Source organism: Tachyglossus aculeatus, chromosome 11, assembly GCF_015852505.1.
Source record: "Tachyglossus aculeatus isolate mTacAcu1 chromosome 11, mTacAcu1.pri, whole genome shotgun sequence".
NCBI lineage: Eukaryota > Metazoa > Chordata > Mammalia > Monotremata > Tachyglossidae > Tachyglossus > Tachyglossus aculeatus.
The window spans coordinates 29,321,820-29,340,818 of NC_052076.1; the positions used below are offsets into that span (position 1 = coordinate 29,321,820).

Here is an 18,999-nt window from a genome sequence, read left to right on the forward strand (position 1 = left end):
GCCCCTCCATGGCTTCACCCGAGACCACGCCCCCCGGATTCCGACTGGGCCGCGTCCTAGGCCCCGCCCCTTCATGTCTCCACCGAGGCCACGCCCCCCCAGGGTCCCTATTGGGCCTCGTTTTAGGCCTCGCCCCTTCCTTGCTCCGCCGAGATCACGCCCCCCGGATCCCTATTGGGGCCCGTCCTAGGCCCCGTCCCTTCCTGATTCCCCCCGAGGCCACGCCCCCGGGTCCCTATTGGTCCCCGTTTTAGGCCTCGCCCCTTCCTGGCTCCGCCGGGGATCCCTATTGGGCCCCATCCTAGACCCCTCCCCTTCATGTCTCCACCCGAGTCCACACCCCCCGGATTCTAGGTGGGCCCCGCCTTAGGCCCCGCCACGCCCCCGGGTCCCCATTGGTCCCCGTATTAGGCCCCTCCCCTTCCTGGCTCCGCCGGGGATCCCTATTGGACCCCGTCCTAGGCCCCGCCCCGTCATGTCTCCGCCCAAGGCCACGCCCCCCGGATTCCGATTGGGCCCCGTCCTAGGCCCCGCCCCTTCATGTCTCCGCCCAAGGCCACGCCCCCCGCCTCCCTATTGGTCTCCGTATTGGGCCCCGCCCCTTCCTGGCTCCGCCGGGGACCCCTATTGGGCCCCGTCCCTTCATGTCTCCACCGAGGCCACGCCCCCGGGTTCCTATTGGCCCCCCGCCCCGCCCCCTGATTCCTATTGGTCCGCGCCTTAGGCCCCGCCCCGTCCTGCTTCTCCTGCTGGGCGGGGCCTCAGCACCGGGAGACGTCTGTGTGTGTGTTGTTGTTGTGTGGAGTGGACACGTGGGTGTGGACGTGTGTGGACCTGCCTGCGTGCCATTCCAGGTCTGCCCTGGGGAAGGGGGCTCGCTTAGCTTACAACAGCAGCGCTTGGCACATAGTAAGCGCTCAATAAATACCCTCATCATTATTATTAGGGGGATGGGGGGGTGATTGCAGTGCCCGGAGGGGGGCATTCCTCCAGGCAGCGTCAGAGGAAGGGGAGCAGTCAGAATAATAACAATTGGGCTATTTGTTAAGCACTTTTTGTGTGTGCCAGGCACTGTATTAAGCGCTGGTTGCCGTACCGGGTGCTGTAATATTAACTGGGGTGTTTGTTGTTAATCATATTAATATAGGATATTAATTAATTAATTTTTAATTAATTATAATATATTAATGATCATCATCATCAACCGTATTTATTGAGCGCTTACTGTGTGCAGAGCACTGTACTAAGCGCTTGGGAAGTACAAATTGGCAACATATTGAGACAGTCCCTACCCAACAGTGGGCTCACAGTCTAAAAGGGGGAGACAGGGAACAAAACCAAACAGACTAACAAAATAAAATAAATAGAATAGATATGTACAAATAAAATAAATAAATAAATATTATTAACATAATTAATATATGATATTAATTAATTAATCATAATAATATGATAATCGTATTAATCAAGCGCTTAGTACAGTGCCAAGCGCTTAGTACAGTGCTCTGCACGTAGTAAGTGCTCAGTAAATACGATTGATTGATTGATAGTCATTATAATAATTGGGGTATTTGTTAATAATAATGATAGTGTTTATTAAGCGCTTACTACGTGCAAAGCCCTGTTCTAAGCGCTGGGGAGGTTACAAGGTGATCAGGCTGTCCCACGGGGGGGGTCCTCCTCATCATCATCATCATCAATCGTATTTATTGAGCGCTTACTGTGCGCAGAGCACTGTACTAAGCGCTTGGGAAGGACAAGCTGGCAACATATAGAGACAGTCCCTACCCAACGGTGGGCTCACAGTCTAAAAGGGGGAGACGGAGAACAAAACCAAACAGACTAACAGAATAAAATAAAGAGAATAGATATGTACAAATAAATAAATAAATATTATTAATATAATTAATATATGATAGTAATTAATAAATCATAATAATATGATAATCGTATTAATCAAGCGCTTAGTACAGTGCCAAGCGCTTAGTACAGTGCTCTGCACATAGTAAGTGCTCAGTAAATACGATTGATTGATTGATAATCATTATAATAATTGGGGTATTTGTTAATAATAATGATAGTGTTTATTAAGCGCTTACTACGTGCAAAGCCCTGTTCTAAGCGCTGGGGAGGTTACAAGGTGATCAGGTTGTCCCACGGGGGGGTCCTCATCATCATCAATCGTATTTATTGAGCGCTTACTGTGTGCAGAGCACTGTACTAAGCGCTTGGGAAGTACAAATTGGCAACATATAGAGACAGTCCCTACCCAACAGTGGGCTCACAGTCTAAAAGGGGGAGACAGGGAACAAAACCAAACAGACTAACAAAATAAAATAAATAGAATAGATATGTACAAATAAAATAAATAAATAAATATTATTAACATAATTAATATATGATATTAATTAATTAATCATAATAATATGATAATCGTATTAATCAAGCGCTTAGTACAGTGCCAAGCGCTTAGTACAGTGCTCTGCACGTAGTAAGCGCTCAATAAATACGATTGATTGATTGAGAATCATTATAATAATTGGGGTATTTGTTAATAATAATGATAGTATTTATTAAGCGCTTACTACGTGCAAAGCACTGTTCTAAGCGCTGGGGAGGTTACAAGGTGATCAGGTTGTCCCACTGGGGGGCTCCCAGTCTTCATCCCCATTTTCCAGATGAGGGAACTGAGGCCCAGAGAAGTGAAGCGACTTGCCTAAAGTCACACAGCTGACAAGTGGCGGACCCGGGACTTGAACCCATGACCTCTGGCTCCAAAGCCCGGGCTCTTTCCACTGAGCCACGCTGCTTCCCTTAAAAAGTGTTAAGCGCTTTTTATGTGTGCCAGGCACTGTATTAAGCGCGGGGCGCCCTACCAGGTGCTGTAATATTAACTGGGGTGTTTGTTATTAATAATAATCATTATAATAATTGGGGTATTTGTTAAGCACCTTTTATGTGTGCCAGGCACTGTATTAAGCGCTGGGCGCCGTACCAGGTGCTGTAATATTAACTGGGGTGTGTGTTTGTTATTAATAATAGTCATTATAATAATTGGGGTATTTGTTAAGCACTTTTTATGTGTGCCAGGCACTGTATTAAGCGCGGGGCACCGTACCAGGGGCTGTAATATTAACTGGGGTGTTTGTTATTAATCATAATCATTATAATAATTGGGGTATTTGTTAAGCACTTTCTATGTGTGCCAGGCACTGTATTAAGCGCGGGGCACCGTACCAGGTGCTGTAATAATAACTGGGGTGTTTGTTATTAATCATAATCATTATAGTAATTGGGGTATTTGTTAAGCACTTTTTGTGTGTGCCAGGCATTGTATTAAGCGCTGGGCGCCCTACCAGGTGCTGTAATATTAACTGGGGTGTTTGTTATTAATCATAATCATTATAATAATTGGGGTACTTGTTAAGCACTTTTTATGTGTGCCAGGCACTGTATTAAGCGCGGGGCGCCCTACCAGGTGCTGTAATATTAACTGGGGTGTTTGTTATTAATCATAATCATTATAATAATTGGGGTATTTGTTAAGCACTTTTTGTGTATGCCAGGCACTGTATTAAGCGCTGGGCACCGTACCAGGTGCTGTAATAATAACTGGGGTGTTTGTTATTAATCATAATCATTATAGTAATTGGGGTATTTGTTAAGCACTTTTTATGCGTGCCAGGCACTGTATTAAGCGCTGGGCGCCCTACCAGGTGCTGTAATAATAACTGGGGTGTTTGTTATTAATAATAATCATTATAATAATTGGGGTATTTGTTAAGCACTTTTTATGTGTGCCAGGCACTGTATTAAGCGTGGGGCGCCCTACCAGGTGCTGTAATATTAACTGGGGTGTTTGTTATTAATCATAATCATTATAATAATTGGGGTATTTGTTAAGCACTTTTTGTGTATGCCAGGCACTGTATTAAGCGCTGGGCACCGTACCAGGTGCTGTAATATTAACTGGGGTGTTTGTTATTAATAATGATCATTATAATAATTGGGGTATTTGTTAAGCACGTTTTATGTGTGCCAGGCACTGTATTAAGCGCTGGGCGCCGTACCAGCTGCTGTAATAATAACTGGGGTGTGTGTTATTAATAATAGTCATTATAATAATTGGGGTACTTGTTAAGCACTTTTTATGTGTGCCAGGCACTGTATTAAGCGCGGGGCGCCCTACCAGGTGCTGTAATATTAACTGGGGTGTTTGTTATTAATCATAATCATTATAATAATTGGGGTATTTGTTAAGCACTTTTTGTGTATGCCAGGCACTGTATTAAGCGCTGGGCACCGTACCAGGTGCTGTAATATTAACTGGGGTGTTTGTTATTAATAATGATCATTATAATAATTGGGGTATTTGTTAAGCACGTTTTATGTGTGCCAGGCACTGTATTAAGCGCTGGGCGCCGTACCAGCTGCTGTAATAATAACTGGGGTGTGTGTTATTAATAATAATCATTATAATAATTGGGGTACTTGTTAAGCACTTTTTATGTGTGCCAGGCACTGTATTAAGCGCTGGGCGCGCTGTACCAGGTGCTGTAATATTAACTGGGGTGTTTGTTATTAATAATAATCATTATAATAATTGGTGTATTTGTTAAGCACTTTTTATGTATGCCAGGCACTGTATTAAGCGCTGGGTGCCGTACCAGGTGCTGTAATAATAACTGGGGTGTTTGTTATTAATAATAATTATTATTATGCTCAGTGGGAAGAGCCCAGGCTTTGGAGTCAGAGGTCGTGGGTTCGAATCCCGGCTCCACCACGTCCGCTGGGTGACCTTGGGCAAGTCACTTAACCTCTCTGAGCCTCAGTTACCTCATCTGTAAAATGGGGATTAAGACTGTGAGGCCTCCGTGGGACAATCTGATCACATTGTATCCCCCCCAGCGCTTAGAACAGTGCTTTGCACATAGTAAGCGCTTAACAAATGCCATTATTATTATTATTATTATTATTAAGCTCCTACTGTGCGCCAGGCACCGTACTAAGTGCTGGGCACTGTACTGAGTGCTGTAATGATAATTGTGCTATTTGATCATAATAATAATTGGGGGAATTGTTAAGCACTTTTTATGTGTGCCAGGCACTGTATTAAGCGCTGGGCGCCGTACCAGCTGCTGTAATATTAACTGGGATGTTGGTTATTAATAATTATTATTATAATAATTGGGGTATTTGTTAAGCTCCTACTGTGCGCCAGGCACCGTACTAAGTGCTGGGCACTGTACTAAGTGCTGCAATAATAATTGTGCTATTTGTTAATAATAATCATTCATTCATTCAATCGTATTTATTGAGCAATTACTGTGTGCAGAGCACTGGATTAAGCACCTGGGAAGTACAAGTGGGCAACATATTCATTCATTCACTCAATCGTATTTATTGAGCGCTTACCGTGTGCAGAGCACTGGACTAAGCGTTTGGGAAGTACAAGTGGGCAACATATTCATTCATTCATTCACTCAATCGTATTTATTGAGCGCTTACTGTGTGCAGAGCACTGGACTAAGCGTTTGGGAAGTCCAAGTTGGCAACATATAGAGACGGTCCCTACCCAACAGCGGGCTCACAGTCTAGAAGGGGGAGACAGGCAACAAAACAAAACATATTAACAAAATAAAATAAATAGAATAGATATGTACAAGTAAAATAAATAAATAAATAGAGTAATAAATCCATACAAACATATATGCAGGTGCTGTGGGGAGGGGAAGGAGGTATGGAGAGGGGGAGGAGAGGGGGAGGAAGGAGGGTGCTCAGTGTGGGAAGGCCTCCTGGAGGAGGTGAGCTCTCAGTAGGGCCTTGAAGGGAGGAAGAGAGCTAGCTTCGAGAAGCAGCGTGGCTCAGTGGAAAGAGCCCGGGCTTTGGAGTCCGAGGTCATGGGTTCAAATCCCGGCTCTGCCAATTGCCAGCTGTGTGACTTTGGGCAAGTCACTTCACTTCTCTGTGCCTCAGTGTACCTCATCTGTAAAATGGGGATGGAGACTGTGAGCCCCCAGTGGGACAACTTGATCACCTTGTAACCTCCCCAGCGCTTAGAACAGTGCTTTGCACAGAGTAAGCGCTTAATAAATGCCATCATTATTATTATTATTATGTGCGGAGGGAGGGCATTCCGGGCCAGGGGGAGGACGTGGGCCGGGGGTCGATGGCGGGATGGGCGAGAACGAGGTACGGTGAGGAGGTGAGTGATGGCAGAGGAGCGGAGGGTGCGGGCTGGGCTGGGGAAGGAGAGAAGGGAGGTGAGGTAGGAGGGGGCAAAGGGATGGACAGCCTTGAAGCCCAGGGTGAGGAGTTTCTGCCAGAAGAAGTGGTACGTATACAGTAGGTGGCTGGCTGGCTTGCTTGGAGGCAGAGGGGCACCTGAGGACGTGTGGCCCTCACCCTGAGTTCCTTCTTCGCAGATGGCCCTGCCAAGCCTCTCCTCCCCCTGTTCCTGCGACTGCTTCGTCTCCCTGCCCCCGGCCTCCGCCTGGCCGGCCGTCATCTTTGCCAAGAACTCGGACCGGCCCCGGGACGAGGTGCAGGAGGTCGTGTACCAAGCGGCAGCCTGCCATCACCCCGGGACCCCACTGCAGGTCAGCCCGGCTGGGACCGGTGGGCAGGGGCACGGGGATGCCCCTCGCTAGGCCCCAGAGCCCTGCATTGCCGTCCGCAGAGAAGCGGCGAGGCACAGGGCAAAGAACACAGGGCTAGGAATCACAGGATCCGAGTTGTGGGCCCAGCTCCACCGCGGGCAGATCACTTCTAATAATAATAATAATGGCATTTATTAAGCGCTCACTATGTGCAAGGCACTGTTCTAAGCACTGGGGAGGTTACAAGGTGGGTCAGGTTGTCCCACGTGGGGCTCACAGCCTTAATCCCCATTTGACAGATGAGGGAACTGAGGCCCAGAGAATCAATCAATCAATAGTATTTATTGAGCACTTACTGTGTGCAGAGCACTGTACTAAGCGCTTGGGAAGTACAAGCTGGCAACATATAGAGACAGTCCCTACCCAACAGTGGGCTCACAGTCTAGAAGAGAAGTGACTTGCCCAAAGTCAATCAGCTGACAAGTGGTGGAGCCTGGATTTGAACCCATGACCTCTGACTCCAAAGCCCAGGCTCTGGAAGGTCTGGAGGCCTTCCCAGACTGAGCCCCCTCCTTCCTCTCCCCCTCTCCATCCCCCCCCATCTTACCTCCTTCCCTTCCCCACAGCACCTGTACATATGTATATATGTTTGGACATATTTATTACTCTATTTATTTTACTGTACATATCTATTCTATTTATTTTATTTTGTTAATATGTTTGGTTTTGTTCTCTGTCTCCTCCTTTTAGACTGTGAGCCCACTGTTGAGTAGGGACCGTCTCTATATGTTGCCAACTTGTAGTTCCCAAGCGCTTATTACAGTGCTCTGCACACAGCAAGTGCTCAATAAAAGACTGAATGAATGAATGACACCCGTCCACATGTTTTGCTTTGTTGTCTGTCTCCCCCTCCTAGACTGTGAGCCCGCTGTTGGGTAGGGACCGTCTCTCTATGTTGCCAACTTGGACTTCCCAAGCCTTAGTACAGTGCTCTGCACACGGTAAGCGCTCAATAAATACGATTGATTGATTGATTGATTTCCACTGAGCCACGCTGCTTCTATGCTCCAAGCTGCAGTTTGCTCGTCTGTAAAATAGGCTGGGACGGTGGGCATGGGCCCGGGAGGGCGGGCATGGGGATGCTGTTGGAGGCCTTCCCAGACTGAGCCCCTTCCTTCCTCTCCCCCTCGTCCCCCTCTCCATCCCCCGCATCTTACCTCCTTCTCTTCCCCACAGCACCTGTATATATGGATATATGTTTGTACATATTTATTACTCTATTTATTTATTTATTTTACTTGTACATATCTATTCTATTTATTTTATTTTGTTAGTATGTTTGGTTTTGCCTCCCCCTTTTAGACTGTGAGCCCACTGTTGGGTAGGGACCGTCTTAATCTGTTGCCAACTTGTACTTCCCAAGCGCTTAGTCCAGTGCTCTGCACACAGTAAGCGCTCAATAAATACGATTGATTGATTGATTGATTTCCACTGAGCCACGCTGCTTCTATGCTCTAAGCTGCAGTTTGCTCGTCTGTAAAATAGGCTGGGACGGTGGGCATGGGCCCGGGAAGGTGGGCACGGGGATGCTGTTGGAGGCCTTCCCAGACTGAGCCCCTTCCTTCCTCTCCCCCTCGTCCCCCTCTCCATCCCCCCATCTTACCTCCTTCCCTTCCCCACAGCACCTGTATATATGTGTATATGTTTGTACATATTTATTACTCGATTGATTGATTGATTTTACTTGTACATATCTATTCTATTTATTTTATTTTGCTAGTATGTTTGGTTTTGTCTCCCCCTTTTAGACTGTGAGCCCACTGTTGGGTAGGGACTGTCTCTATATGTTGCCAATTTGTACTTCCCAAGCGCTTAGTCCAGTGCTCTGCACACAGTAAGCGCTCAATAAATACGATTGATGATGATGCCCCTATTTATTACTCTATTCATTTACTTATTTCACTTGTACATATCTATTCTATTTATTTTATTTTGTTAGCATGTTTGGTTTTGTCTCCCCCTTTTAGACTGTGAGCCCACTGTTGGGTAGGGACTGTCTCTATATGTTGCCAATTTGTACTTCCCAAGCGCTTAGTACAGTGCTCTGCACACAGTAAGTGCTCAATAAATAGGATTGATGATGATGCCCCTATTTATTACTCTATTTATTTACTTATTTTACTTGTACATATCTATTCTATTTATTTTATTTTGTTAGTATGTTTGGTTTTGTCTCCCCCTTGTAGACTGTGAGCCCACTGTTGGGTAGGGACTGTCTCTATACGTTGCCAATTTGTACTTCCCAAGCGCTTAGTCCAGTGCTCTGCACACAGTAAGCGCTCAATAAATACGATTGATGATGATGCCCCTCACTGGGCCCCAGAGCCTTGCATTCCCGTCCGCAGAGAAGCGGCGAGGCACAGGGCAAAGAGCAAAGGGCTACAAATCACGGGATCTGAGCTTCGGGCCCAGCTCCGCCGTTTGCCTGCAGTTTGACCTTGGGCAAATCACTTTTCTTCTCTAAGCTGCAGTTTGCTCATCTGTAAAATAGGCAGGGAATTCATTCATTCATTCATTCAATCGTATTTATTGAGCGCTTACTGTGTGCAGAGCACTGGACTAAGCGCTTGGGAAGTCCAAGTTGGCAACATAATAGAGACGGTCCCTACCCAACAACGGGCTCACAGTCTAGAAGGGGGAGAAAGCACTGTTCTAAGCGCTGGGGAGGATACAGGGTGATCAGATTGTCCCATGCAGGGCTCACAAGCTTAATCCCCATTTTACAGATGAGAGAATGAGGCCCAGAGAATAATGATGGTATTTATTAAGCAGTTTACTATGTGCAAAGCACTGTTCTAAGCGCTGGGGGGATACAAGGTGATCAGGTTGTCCCATGGGGGGCTCACAGTCTTAACCCCCATTTTCCAGATGAGGGAACTGAGGCCCAGAGAAGTGAAGTGACTTGCCCAAGGTCACACAGGGAATGTGTCTTTGTGGGCAGGGAATGTGTCTTGTTATACTGTATTCTCCCAATCGCTTAGTACAGCGCTCTGCACACAGTAGGCATTCAATTCACTCATTCAGTCATTCAATCATATTTATTGAGCGCTTACTGTGTGCAGAACACTGTACTAAGCGCTTGGGAAGTCCAAGTTGGCAACATCTAGAGACGGTCCCTACCCAACAACGGGCTCACAGTCTAGAAGGGGGAGACAGACAACAAAACAAAACATGGGGACAGGTGTCATTCATTCATTCAGTCGTATTTATTGAGCGCTTACTGTGTGCAGAGCACTGTACTAAGCGCTTGGGAAGTCCAAGTTGGCAACATCTAGAGACGGTCCCTACCCAACAGTGGGCTCACAGTCTAGAAAGGGGAGACAGACAACAAAACAAAACATGTGGACAGGTGTCATTCATTCATTGTCGTATTTACTGAGCGCTTACTGTGTGCAGAGCACTGTACTAAGCGCTTGGGAAGTCCAAGTTGGCAACATATAGAGGCGGTCCCTACCCAACAGCGGGCTCACAGTCTAGAAGGGGGAGACAGAGAACAAAACAAAACATATTAAAAAAATAATATAAATATAATAAATATGTACAAATAAAATAAATAAATAAATAGAGTAATAAATACGTACAAACATATATACATATTTACAGGTCTATAGTCAATAAATAAGATTGACAGACTGACTGACCCTCCCCACCGTCAAAGCTTTCAAGAGGCTTTCCCTGACTAAGCCGTCTTCTCCTTTTCTTCCATCCTCTTCTACGTCACCCCGACTTGCTAATAATAATAATGGCATTTATTAAGCGCTTACTATGTGCAAAGCACTGTTCTAAGCGCTGGGGAGGTTACAAGGTGATCAGGTTGTCCCATGGTGGGGGGGGGGGGGGCACGGTCTTAATCCCCATTTTCCAGATGAGGTCACTGAGGCCCAGAGAAGTGAAGTGACTTGCCCAAAGTCACACAGCTGACAATGGGCAGAGCTGAGATTTGAACCCATGTCTCCCCCGTCTAGACTGTGAGCCCGCTGTTGGGGAGGGACCGTCTCTAGATGTTGCCAACTTGGACTTCCCAAGCGCTTAGTACAGTGCTCTGCACACAGTAAGCGCTCAATAAATAGGATTGAATGAATGAATGACCTCTGACTCCAAAGCCCATGCTCTTTCCACTGAGCCACGCTGCTTCTCAGATAGCTTCTTGCTATCTTTATTCATCCCCACACAGCCCCACAGCATTTATGGACCTATCCTTAATGTATTTATTTATATTCACATCTCTCTCTCCCCCTCTAGACTGTAAGCTCGTTGTGGGCAGGGAATGTGTCTGTTAGATTGTTACATTGCACTCTCCCAAGCACTTAGTACAGCGCTCTGTACACTGCCACGCTGTTGCTCTAAGCGATAATAAGCAAATAATAGGCACTTTCAAAATACTACAATTTATCATAGTAGTATAGTATTATGGGAAGCAGCGTGGCCCGGGCTTTGGAGTCAGAGGTCTTGGGTTCAAATCCCAGCTCCGCCAATTCTCAGCTGTGTGACTTTGGGCACTTTGGACTTCTCTGTGCCTCAGTTCCCTCATCTGTAAAATAGGGATTAAGACTGTGAGCCCCCCGTGGGCCCCTTGTAATAATAATAATGATGATGGTATTTATTAAGCGCTTACTATGTGCAAAGCACTGTTCTAAGCGCTGGGGAGGTGACAAGGTGATCAGGTTGTCCCCCGGGGGGCTCACAGTCTTAATCCCCATTTTCCAGATGAGGGAACTGAGGCCCAGAGAAGTGAAGCGGCTTGCCCAAAGTCACACAGCTGACAGTTGGCGGAGCCGGGATTTGAACCCATGACCTCTGACTCCAAAGCCCGGGCTCTTTCCACTGAGCCACGCTGCTTCTCTATTATTATTCATTCATTCATTCAATCGTATTTATTGAGCGCTTACTGTGTGCAGAGCAATGGACTAAGCGCATGGGAAGTCCAAGTTGGCAACATCTAGAGACGGGTCCCTACCCCACAGTGGGCTCACAGTCTAGAAGGGGGAGACAGAGAACCAAACAAAGCATATTAACAAAATAAAATAAATAGAATAAATATGTACAAATAAATAGAGTAATAAATCCGTACAAACATATATACAGGTGCTGTGGGGAGGGGAAGGAGGTAAGGGGGGATGGGGGAGGGGGAGAGGAAGGAGGGGGCTGAGTGTGGGAAGGCCTCCTGGAGGAGGTGAGCTCTCAGTAGGGAAAATGGGGGAGGATCCCCCCCAAGGCCTGAGGCCCACTCTGCCCACCTGCATCCCTCCCCAGTGCTTAGAACAGTGCTTTGCACATAGTAAGCGCTTAATAAATGCCATTATTATTATTATTGTTATTATTGTTACTGTTGTTATTGTTGTTTTTCCCAGTGTACCTACATCCAGATAGAGCAGGTGGAGAGAACCCACGCTGTGATCCTGAGCCGCCCGGCCTGGCTGTGGGGGGCTGAAATGGGCGCCAATGAGCACGGCGTCTGCATTGGCAATGAGGCCGTGTGGACCCGGGAACCCGTCGGGCAGGAGGAGGCCCTGCTGGGAATGGACCTGGTCAGGTGAGGCCCGGGTTAGCCCACGGGCAAGGTGTGTGATAATAATAATAATAATAATAATAACGATGATCAATCAATCAGTCGTATTTACTGAGCACTTACTGTGTGCAGAGCACTGTACCAAGCGCTTGGGAAGTACAAGTTGGCAACGCATAGAGACGGTCCCTACCCAACAGCAGGCTCACAGTCTAGAAGGGGCAGACAGACAACAAAACCAAACATATTAACAAAATAAAATAAATAGAATAATAATAATAATAATAATAATAATGGCATTTGTTAAGCGCTTACTATGTGCAGAGCACTGTTCTAAGCGCTGGGGGGGATACAAGGTGATCAAGTTGTCCCGCGTGGGGCTCACAGTCTTAATCCCCATTTTCCAGTTGAGGTAACTGAGGCTCAGAGAAGTTAAGTGACTTGCCCAAGGTCACACAGCAGACATGTGGTGGAGTTGGGATTTGAACCCATGACCTCTGACTCCAAAGCCCAGGCTCTTTCCACTAAGCCAAACTGCTTCTCGCATATCTATAGAATAGATATGTACAAGTAAGATAAATAAATAGAGTAAATAAACTCTACTTAAATATTTAGAGTGCACACAGTAAGCGCTCAGTAAATATGACTGAATGAGTGAATGACACCTGTCCACATGTTTTGTTATCTGTCTCCCCCTTCTAGACTGTGAGCCCGCTGTTGGGTAGGGACCGTCTCTAGATGTTGCCAACTTGGACTTCCCAAGCGCTTAGTACAGTGCTCTGCACACAGTAAGCGCTCAGGGGTGACATAAGGGACCGGAAGTAAGCGCTCAATGAATACGATTGAATGAATAATAAATCCGTACAAACATATATATATACACACATATATACACATATATATACATATGTATATATATACACATATATATATACATATATATACAAACATATATATATGTTTGTACGGATTTATTATTCATTCAATCGTATTTATTGAGCACTTATACATATATATGTATATATATACATATATACAGGTTCTGTGGGGAGGGGAAGGAGATAAGAGGGGGGGATGAGGAGGGGGAGAGGAAGGAAGGGGCTCAGTCTGGGATTTTACAGATGAGGTAACAGAGAAGTGAAGTGATTTAGGCCAAGTCGTGCAATGGAGGAGTGGTGGAGTCGGGATTAGAACCCATCCTAAGTGCTTGGGAAGTACAAGTTGGCAACTCCCGGGCCCGGGCTCTATCCGCTATGTACGATGGGTTGATTGATTTTATTTTTTTTTTCAGGCTGGGCCTGGAGCGGGGCACAACAGCGCAGGAGGCCCTGAGGGTGATCACTGCCCTGCTGGAGCGCCACGGGCAGGGGGGCAGCTGCCGGGAAGACCCCACGCCCTTCTGCTACCACAACACCTTCCTGCTGGCTGACCGCCGGGAGGCCTGGGTGCTGGAGACGGCCGGGCCCTTCTGGGCCGCTCAGAGGATCCAGAGTGAGGGGACCGCGGGGGGGTTGCCGTAGGGGCCAGGTGGAGGGAACTCATCCCAAATCCCGATCCGGGCCACCCCTACAATTCCCTTCCACCCTCTGGCCTAGCCAGGCTTCTGCTGGGAGAGAGGCGGACCGTGGGAGGTGGCGGGTGCCCGGCAGACGGACAGTCGAGGGCTTCAAACGCTTGCTTACAGTAAGCGCTCAATGAATACCATTGAATGAATGAATGAATGAATGTTTTTCCAGTCCTGGTCATGAGTCCCCAGGAAATTATTCTCTATTTATTCTGATGACTTGACACCTGTCCATATGTTTGCTTTTGTTGTCTGTCTCCCCCTTCTAGACTGTGAGCCCGTTGTTTGGGTAGGGACCGTCTCTAGATGTAGCCAACTTGTACCGCCCAAGCGCTTAGTACAGTGCTCTGCACACAATAAGCGCTCAATAAATACGATTGAGCACTGTGTATATGTATATATATATATACATATATACAGCGCTATATATATATACCACCTGTATATATGTATATCACCTGTATATATGTTTGTACATATTTATTACTCTATTTATCTTACTTGTACATATCTATTCTATTTATTTTATTTTGTTAGTATGTTTGGTTTTGTTCTCTGTCTCCCGCTTCTAGACTGTGAGCCCATTGTTTGGGTAGGGACCGTCTCTAGATGTAGCCAACTTGTGCCTCCCAAGCGCTTGGTACAGTGCTCTGCACACAGTAAGTGCTCAATAAATACGATTGAGCACTCTGTGTATATATATACACACACACACACACACACACACACACACACACACACACACACATATATACAGCGCTATATATATATATATATATATATATATATATATATATATACCACCTGTATATATGTATATCACCTGTATAGATGTATATATGTTTGTACATATTTATTACTCTATTTATTTATTTATCTTACTTGTACATATCTATTCTATTTATTTTATTTTGTTAGTATGTTTGGTTTTGTTCTCTGTCTCCCCCTTCTAGACTGTGAGCCCATTGTTTGGGTAGGGACCGTCTCTAGATGTAGCCAACTTGTACCTCCCAAGCACTTAGTACAGTGCTCTGCACACAGTAAGCGCTCAATAAATACGATTGAGCACTGTATATATGTATATATATATATATACCCCCTGTATATATGTATATCGCCTGTATATATGTATATATGTTTGTACATATTTATTACTCTATCTTGCACATATCTATTCTATTTATTTTATTTTGTTTGTATGTTTGGTTTTGTTGTCTGTCTCCCCCTTCTAGACTGTGAGCCCGCTGGTGGATAGGGACTGTCTCTATGTGTCACCGACTTGTATTTCCCAAGCGCTTAGTCCAGTGCTCCACGCACAGTAAGCACTCAATAAATACGATTGATTGATTGATTGAATGAATGAGAGGGAGATGGGGGGTGAGGTGGAAAGAGGAGGGAGAGAAGTTAGACAGACAGACAGACCCCTGGCACCTGGGTGGATGAGTGACCACAGGCCACAGCCTGATCCTGTCTGCTTCCCCTTCTAAACTGAAAGCTCGCCGTGGGCAGGGGATATGTCTGCTCGTCGTTGTATTAACGAGGATGATGGTATTCGGTAAGTGCTTGCGATGTGCCAGGCGCTGAGGTGAATACAGGCAAATCGAGTTGGACCCAGTCCCTGTCCCACGTGGGGCTCCCAGTCTCAATCGCCGTTTTCCAGATGAGGGAACTGAGGCCTAGAAAAGCGATGCCGCTTGGCCAAGGTCATACAGCAGACAAGTGGCGGAGCTGGGATAAGAACCCGTGGCCTTCCGACTTCCAAACCTGTGCTCTATCAATCAATCAATCAATCAATCGTATTTATTGAGCGATTACTGTGTGCAGAGCACTGTACTAAGTGCTTGGGAAGTACAAGTCGGCAACACATACAGTCCCTACCCAACAGTGGGCTCACAGTCTAGAAGGGGGAGACAGAGAACAAAACCAAACATACTAACAAAATAACATAAATAGAACAGATATGTACAAGTAAGATAAATTAATAGAGTAATAAATATGTACAAACATATATACATATATACAGGTGCTGTGGGGAAGGAAAGGAGGTACCGCTACGCCATGTCAGGGCTTGGGAGCCGGAGGTCGTGGGTTCCAATCCCGGCTCCGCCACTTGTCAGCTGTGTGACTTGGGGCGAGGCTTGTACTTCCCAAGCACTTAGTCCAGTGCTCTGCACACAGTAAGCGCTCAATAAATACGACCGAATGAAAAAGTCACTTCTCTGTGCCTATGTTACCTCATCTGTAAAACAGGGATTAAGACTGTGAGCTCCAAGTGGGACACCCTGATTACCATGAATCTACCTCGGTGCTTAGAACAGTGCTTGGCACATAGTAAGCGCTTAACAAATACCATCATCATCATTATTATTGTTACTCTCCCAGCCAGCTGAGCCCAGTAAGCGCTCCGTAAATCCAAATGAACGCCCCCTGACCCACCCTTCTTCCCGGCCAGGAGGCACCCGTAACATCTCCAACCAGCTGAGCATCGGGACGGAGATCACGGCCGAGCACCCGGGGCTGCGGACCCACGCCCGGGCCCAGGACCGGTGGAACGGGCAGGCTGCCTTTGATTTCGCCCAGGCCTTCTCGCTGTCGCAGCAGCCGGTGCGCATGGAAGCCGCCAAGGCCCGCTTCCGTTGCGGCCGGGAACTGCTGCAGGGCCTGGAGGGTGAGCAGAGGAAGCCGGGGCCCCGCCGTATCGTTCGGGTCTCCCCTATCAATCAATCAATTGTATTTATTGAGCACTTACTGTGTGCACAGCACTGTACCGAGCGCTTGGGAAGTCCAAGTTGGCAACATATACGGTCCCTACCCAACAGTGGGCCCTTCCCGAGTGGGTGGCGACGACTCCTGCTCGGCCATTCGCCCCCACCACCCCTTCCTTGGGCTGGCAGGCACCCTCACGGCCGAGAGCTTGATGGGAATCCTGCGGGACAAGGTCAGCGGTATCTGTATGGATTCGGGCGGCTTCCGCACCACAGCCAGCATGGTTTCCGTCCTGCCCCGGGACCCCACCCGGCCTTGCGTCCACTTCCTCACCGCCACGCCGGACCCCTCCAGGTACAGGGAATCAGAAGCGGGGGGGCGTGTGGATTGATGGAGCGCTGAGTACAGTGCTCTGCACACTGTAAGCGCTCAATAAATACGATTGAATGAATGAATGCCCTCCTCAGGGTCGTCCCCGCAGGAGCTCCTTCCCTCTTCATAGTCCTGTAACCCAGAGGGGCACGTGGCCGGGTGTTGTCCGCTGTTCTGCCATTATAATAATAATGATGATGGTACTTATTATTCATTCAGCCGTATTGATTGAGCGCTTACTGTGTGCAGAGCACTGGACTAAGCGCTTGGGAAGTCCAAGTTGGCAGCATATAGAGGCGGTCCCTACCCAACAGCGGGCTCACAGGCTAGAAGGGGAGGACAGACAACAGCACATATTAACAAAATAAAATAAATAGAATAAATATGTACAGGTAAAATAGAGTAATACAGACGTACAAACATATAGGCAAGTGCTGTGGGGAGGGGGAGGAGGTAAGGCGGGCGGGTGATGGAGAGGGGGAGGAGGGGGAACATATAGAGCCGGTCCCTACCCAACAGCGGGCTCACAGTCTGGAAGGGGAGGACAGACAACACCGCATATTAACAAAATAAAATAAATAGAATAAATATGTACAAGTAAAATAGAGTAATAGACATACAAACATACATGCAGATATGCAAGTGCTGTGGGGAGGGGAAGGAGGTAAGGCATTGGGGATGGAGAGGGAGAGGAGGGGGAACATATAGAGCCGGTCCCTACCCAACAGCGGGCTCACAGTCTGGAAGGGGGAGACAGACAACAAAACAAAGCATGTTAACAAAAAAGAAATAGAATAGTAAATATGTAATATACGATTGAATGAATAAGTGAATCCCGCACTTATTAAGCGCTTACTATATGCAAAGCACTGTTCTAAGCACTGGGGAGGTTACAAGGCGATCAGGTTGTCCCACGGGGGGGCTCAGAGTCTTAATCCCCATTTTACTGATGAGGTCATTGAGGCACAGACAAGTGAAGTGACTTGCCCAAAGTCACACAGCTGACAGTTGGCGGAGCCGGGATTTGAACCCTTGACCTCTGACTCCAAAGCCCGGGCTCTTTCCACTGAGCCACGCTGCTTCCCCATTGTCCTTTACTCATTCATTCATTCGATCGTATTTATTGAGTGCTTACTGGGTGCAGAGCACTGTACTAAGCGCTTGGGAAGTACAAGTTGGCAACATATAGAGACAGTCCCTACCCAACATTGGGCTCACAGTCTAGACTCATTCAATCGTATTTATTAGGCGCTTACTAGCATTTGGGAGAGTACAATACAACAATAAACAGACCCTTTCTGCCAGGGGACTGTCATTTTGGGGGGACGGGGGGGAGAATTTGGGCAGCACATTTAATTCCGGCTCCGCCCCTTGTCTGCTGTGTGACTTTGGGCAAGCCGCTTGGCTTCTCTGGGCCTCAGTGGCCGCACCTGGAAAACGGGGATTAAGGCTGTGAGCCCCGTGTAGGATAGGGACTGCTTCTAACCCGATTTGCTTGGATTCACCCCGGCGCTCAGTACAGTGCCTGGCGCGTAGGAAGCACTTACCAAGTACCGTAATTGTTATCACCCCCTCTTTCCAGGTCAGTGTTCAAGCCCTTCGTGTTCGGGGCAGGGGTGTCCCAGGTGCCCCAGGTCCTGTCCCCCAGCTTCGGGGAGGGGGACCCCGCCCGGACCCTCCCTCGCTTCCAGCACCAGGTGGATCGCAGACACCAGCTGTACCGAGACCACCAGGCTGCCCTGGAGCAGGCGGAGAACGACCAGGTAGGTGACTGGGAGGGCTGGGAATCCCCCTCTCCCACGTCAGGGGAGGCAGGGTGGTGCGGGGCCCTGGAGGAGGAGGAGGTGCCAGGGTCTCAGTCGCTCCTGGCTTGGCAGGCGTGGGCACGGCGGCTCCAGCAGGCGCAGCGGGACCTGGAGAAACGGGGCCTGGAGGCCGTGCGGGGGCTTCTGGCCGGGGAGGTGACGCCAGCCCCGCGGGAGTTGGCCACTCTCTTTGGGAGATGTGTGGAGCAGGAGAGCCAAGCCTACGGCCAAGGTCCGGGGCAGAACCGCTGACCTGCTGTCGGAGAGGTTGGAGCCTCTGGGAAGAGGCTGACCCCTTCCCCCATCCCGGACGGCGGCCCGCACCGTGGACTCTGGTCTTTCTCACAATAAACCTTTTTTTCCTGCTTGCTGAATTTGGGCCCGGGC

The 18,999-nt window shown here is 47.8% G+C and overlaps 1 protein-coding gene across 3 annotated transcripts; it reads left to right on the plus strand.

Annotated features, from left to right (window-relative positions):
- The first annotated feature begins 778 nt into the window (after positions 1-778).
- On the plus strand, positions 779-18,977 carry SCRN2 (secernin 2). Of its 3 annotated transcripts, none has more exons than XM_038754630.1 (8): positions 779-854; positions 6,426-6,599; positions 12,011-12,192; positions 13,457-13,656; positions 16,182-16,397; positions 16,624-16,789; positions 18,390-18,570; positions 18,685-18,977. In XM_038754630.1, exons 2-8 carry the CDS (start codon positions 6,426-6,428, stop codon positions 18,862-18,864), a joined length of 1,299 nt encoding a protein of 432 aa, XP_038610558.1. In that variant the 5' UTR covers positions 779-854; the 3' UTR covers positions 18,865-18,977. The 3 variants fall into 3 exon arrangements, with proteins under 3 accessions (XP_038610558.1, XP_038610557.1, XP_038610559.1); XM_038754629.1 differs by having other exon boundaries at positions 838-909; XM_038754631.1 differs by lacking the exon at positions 779-854 and adding an exon at positions 6,319-6,334.
- The last annotated feature ends 22 nt before the right edge of the window (positions 18,978-18,999 follow it).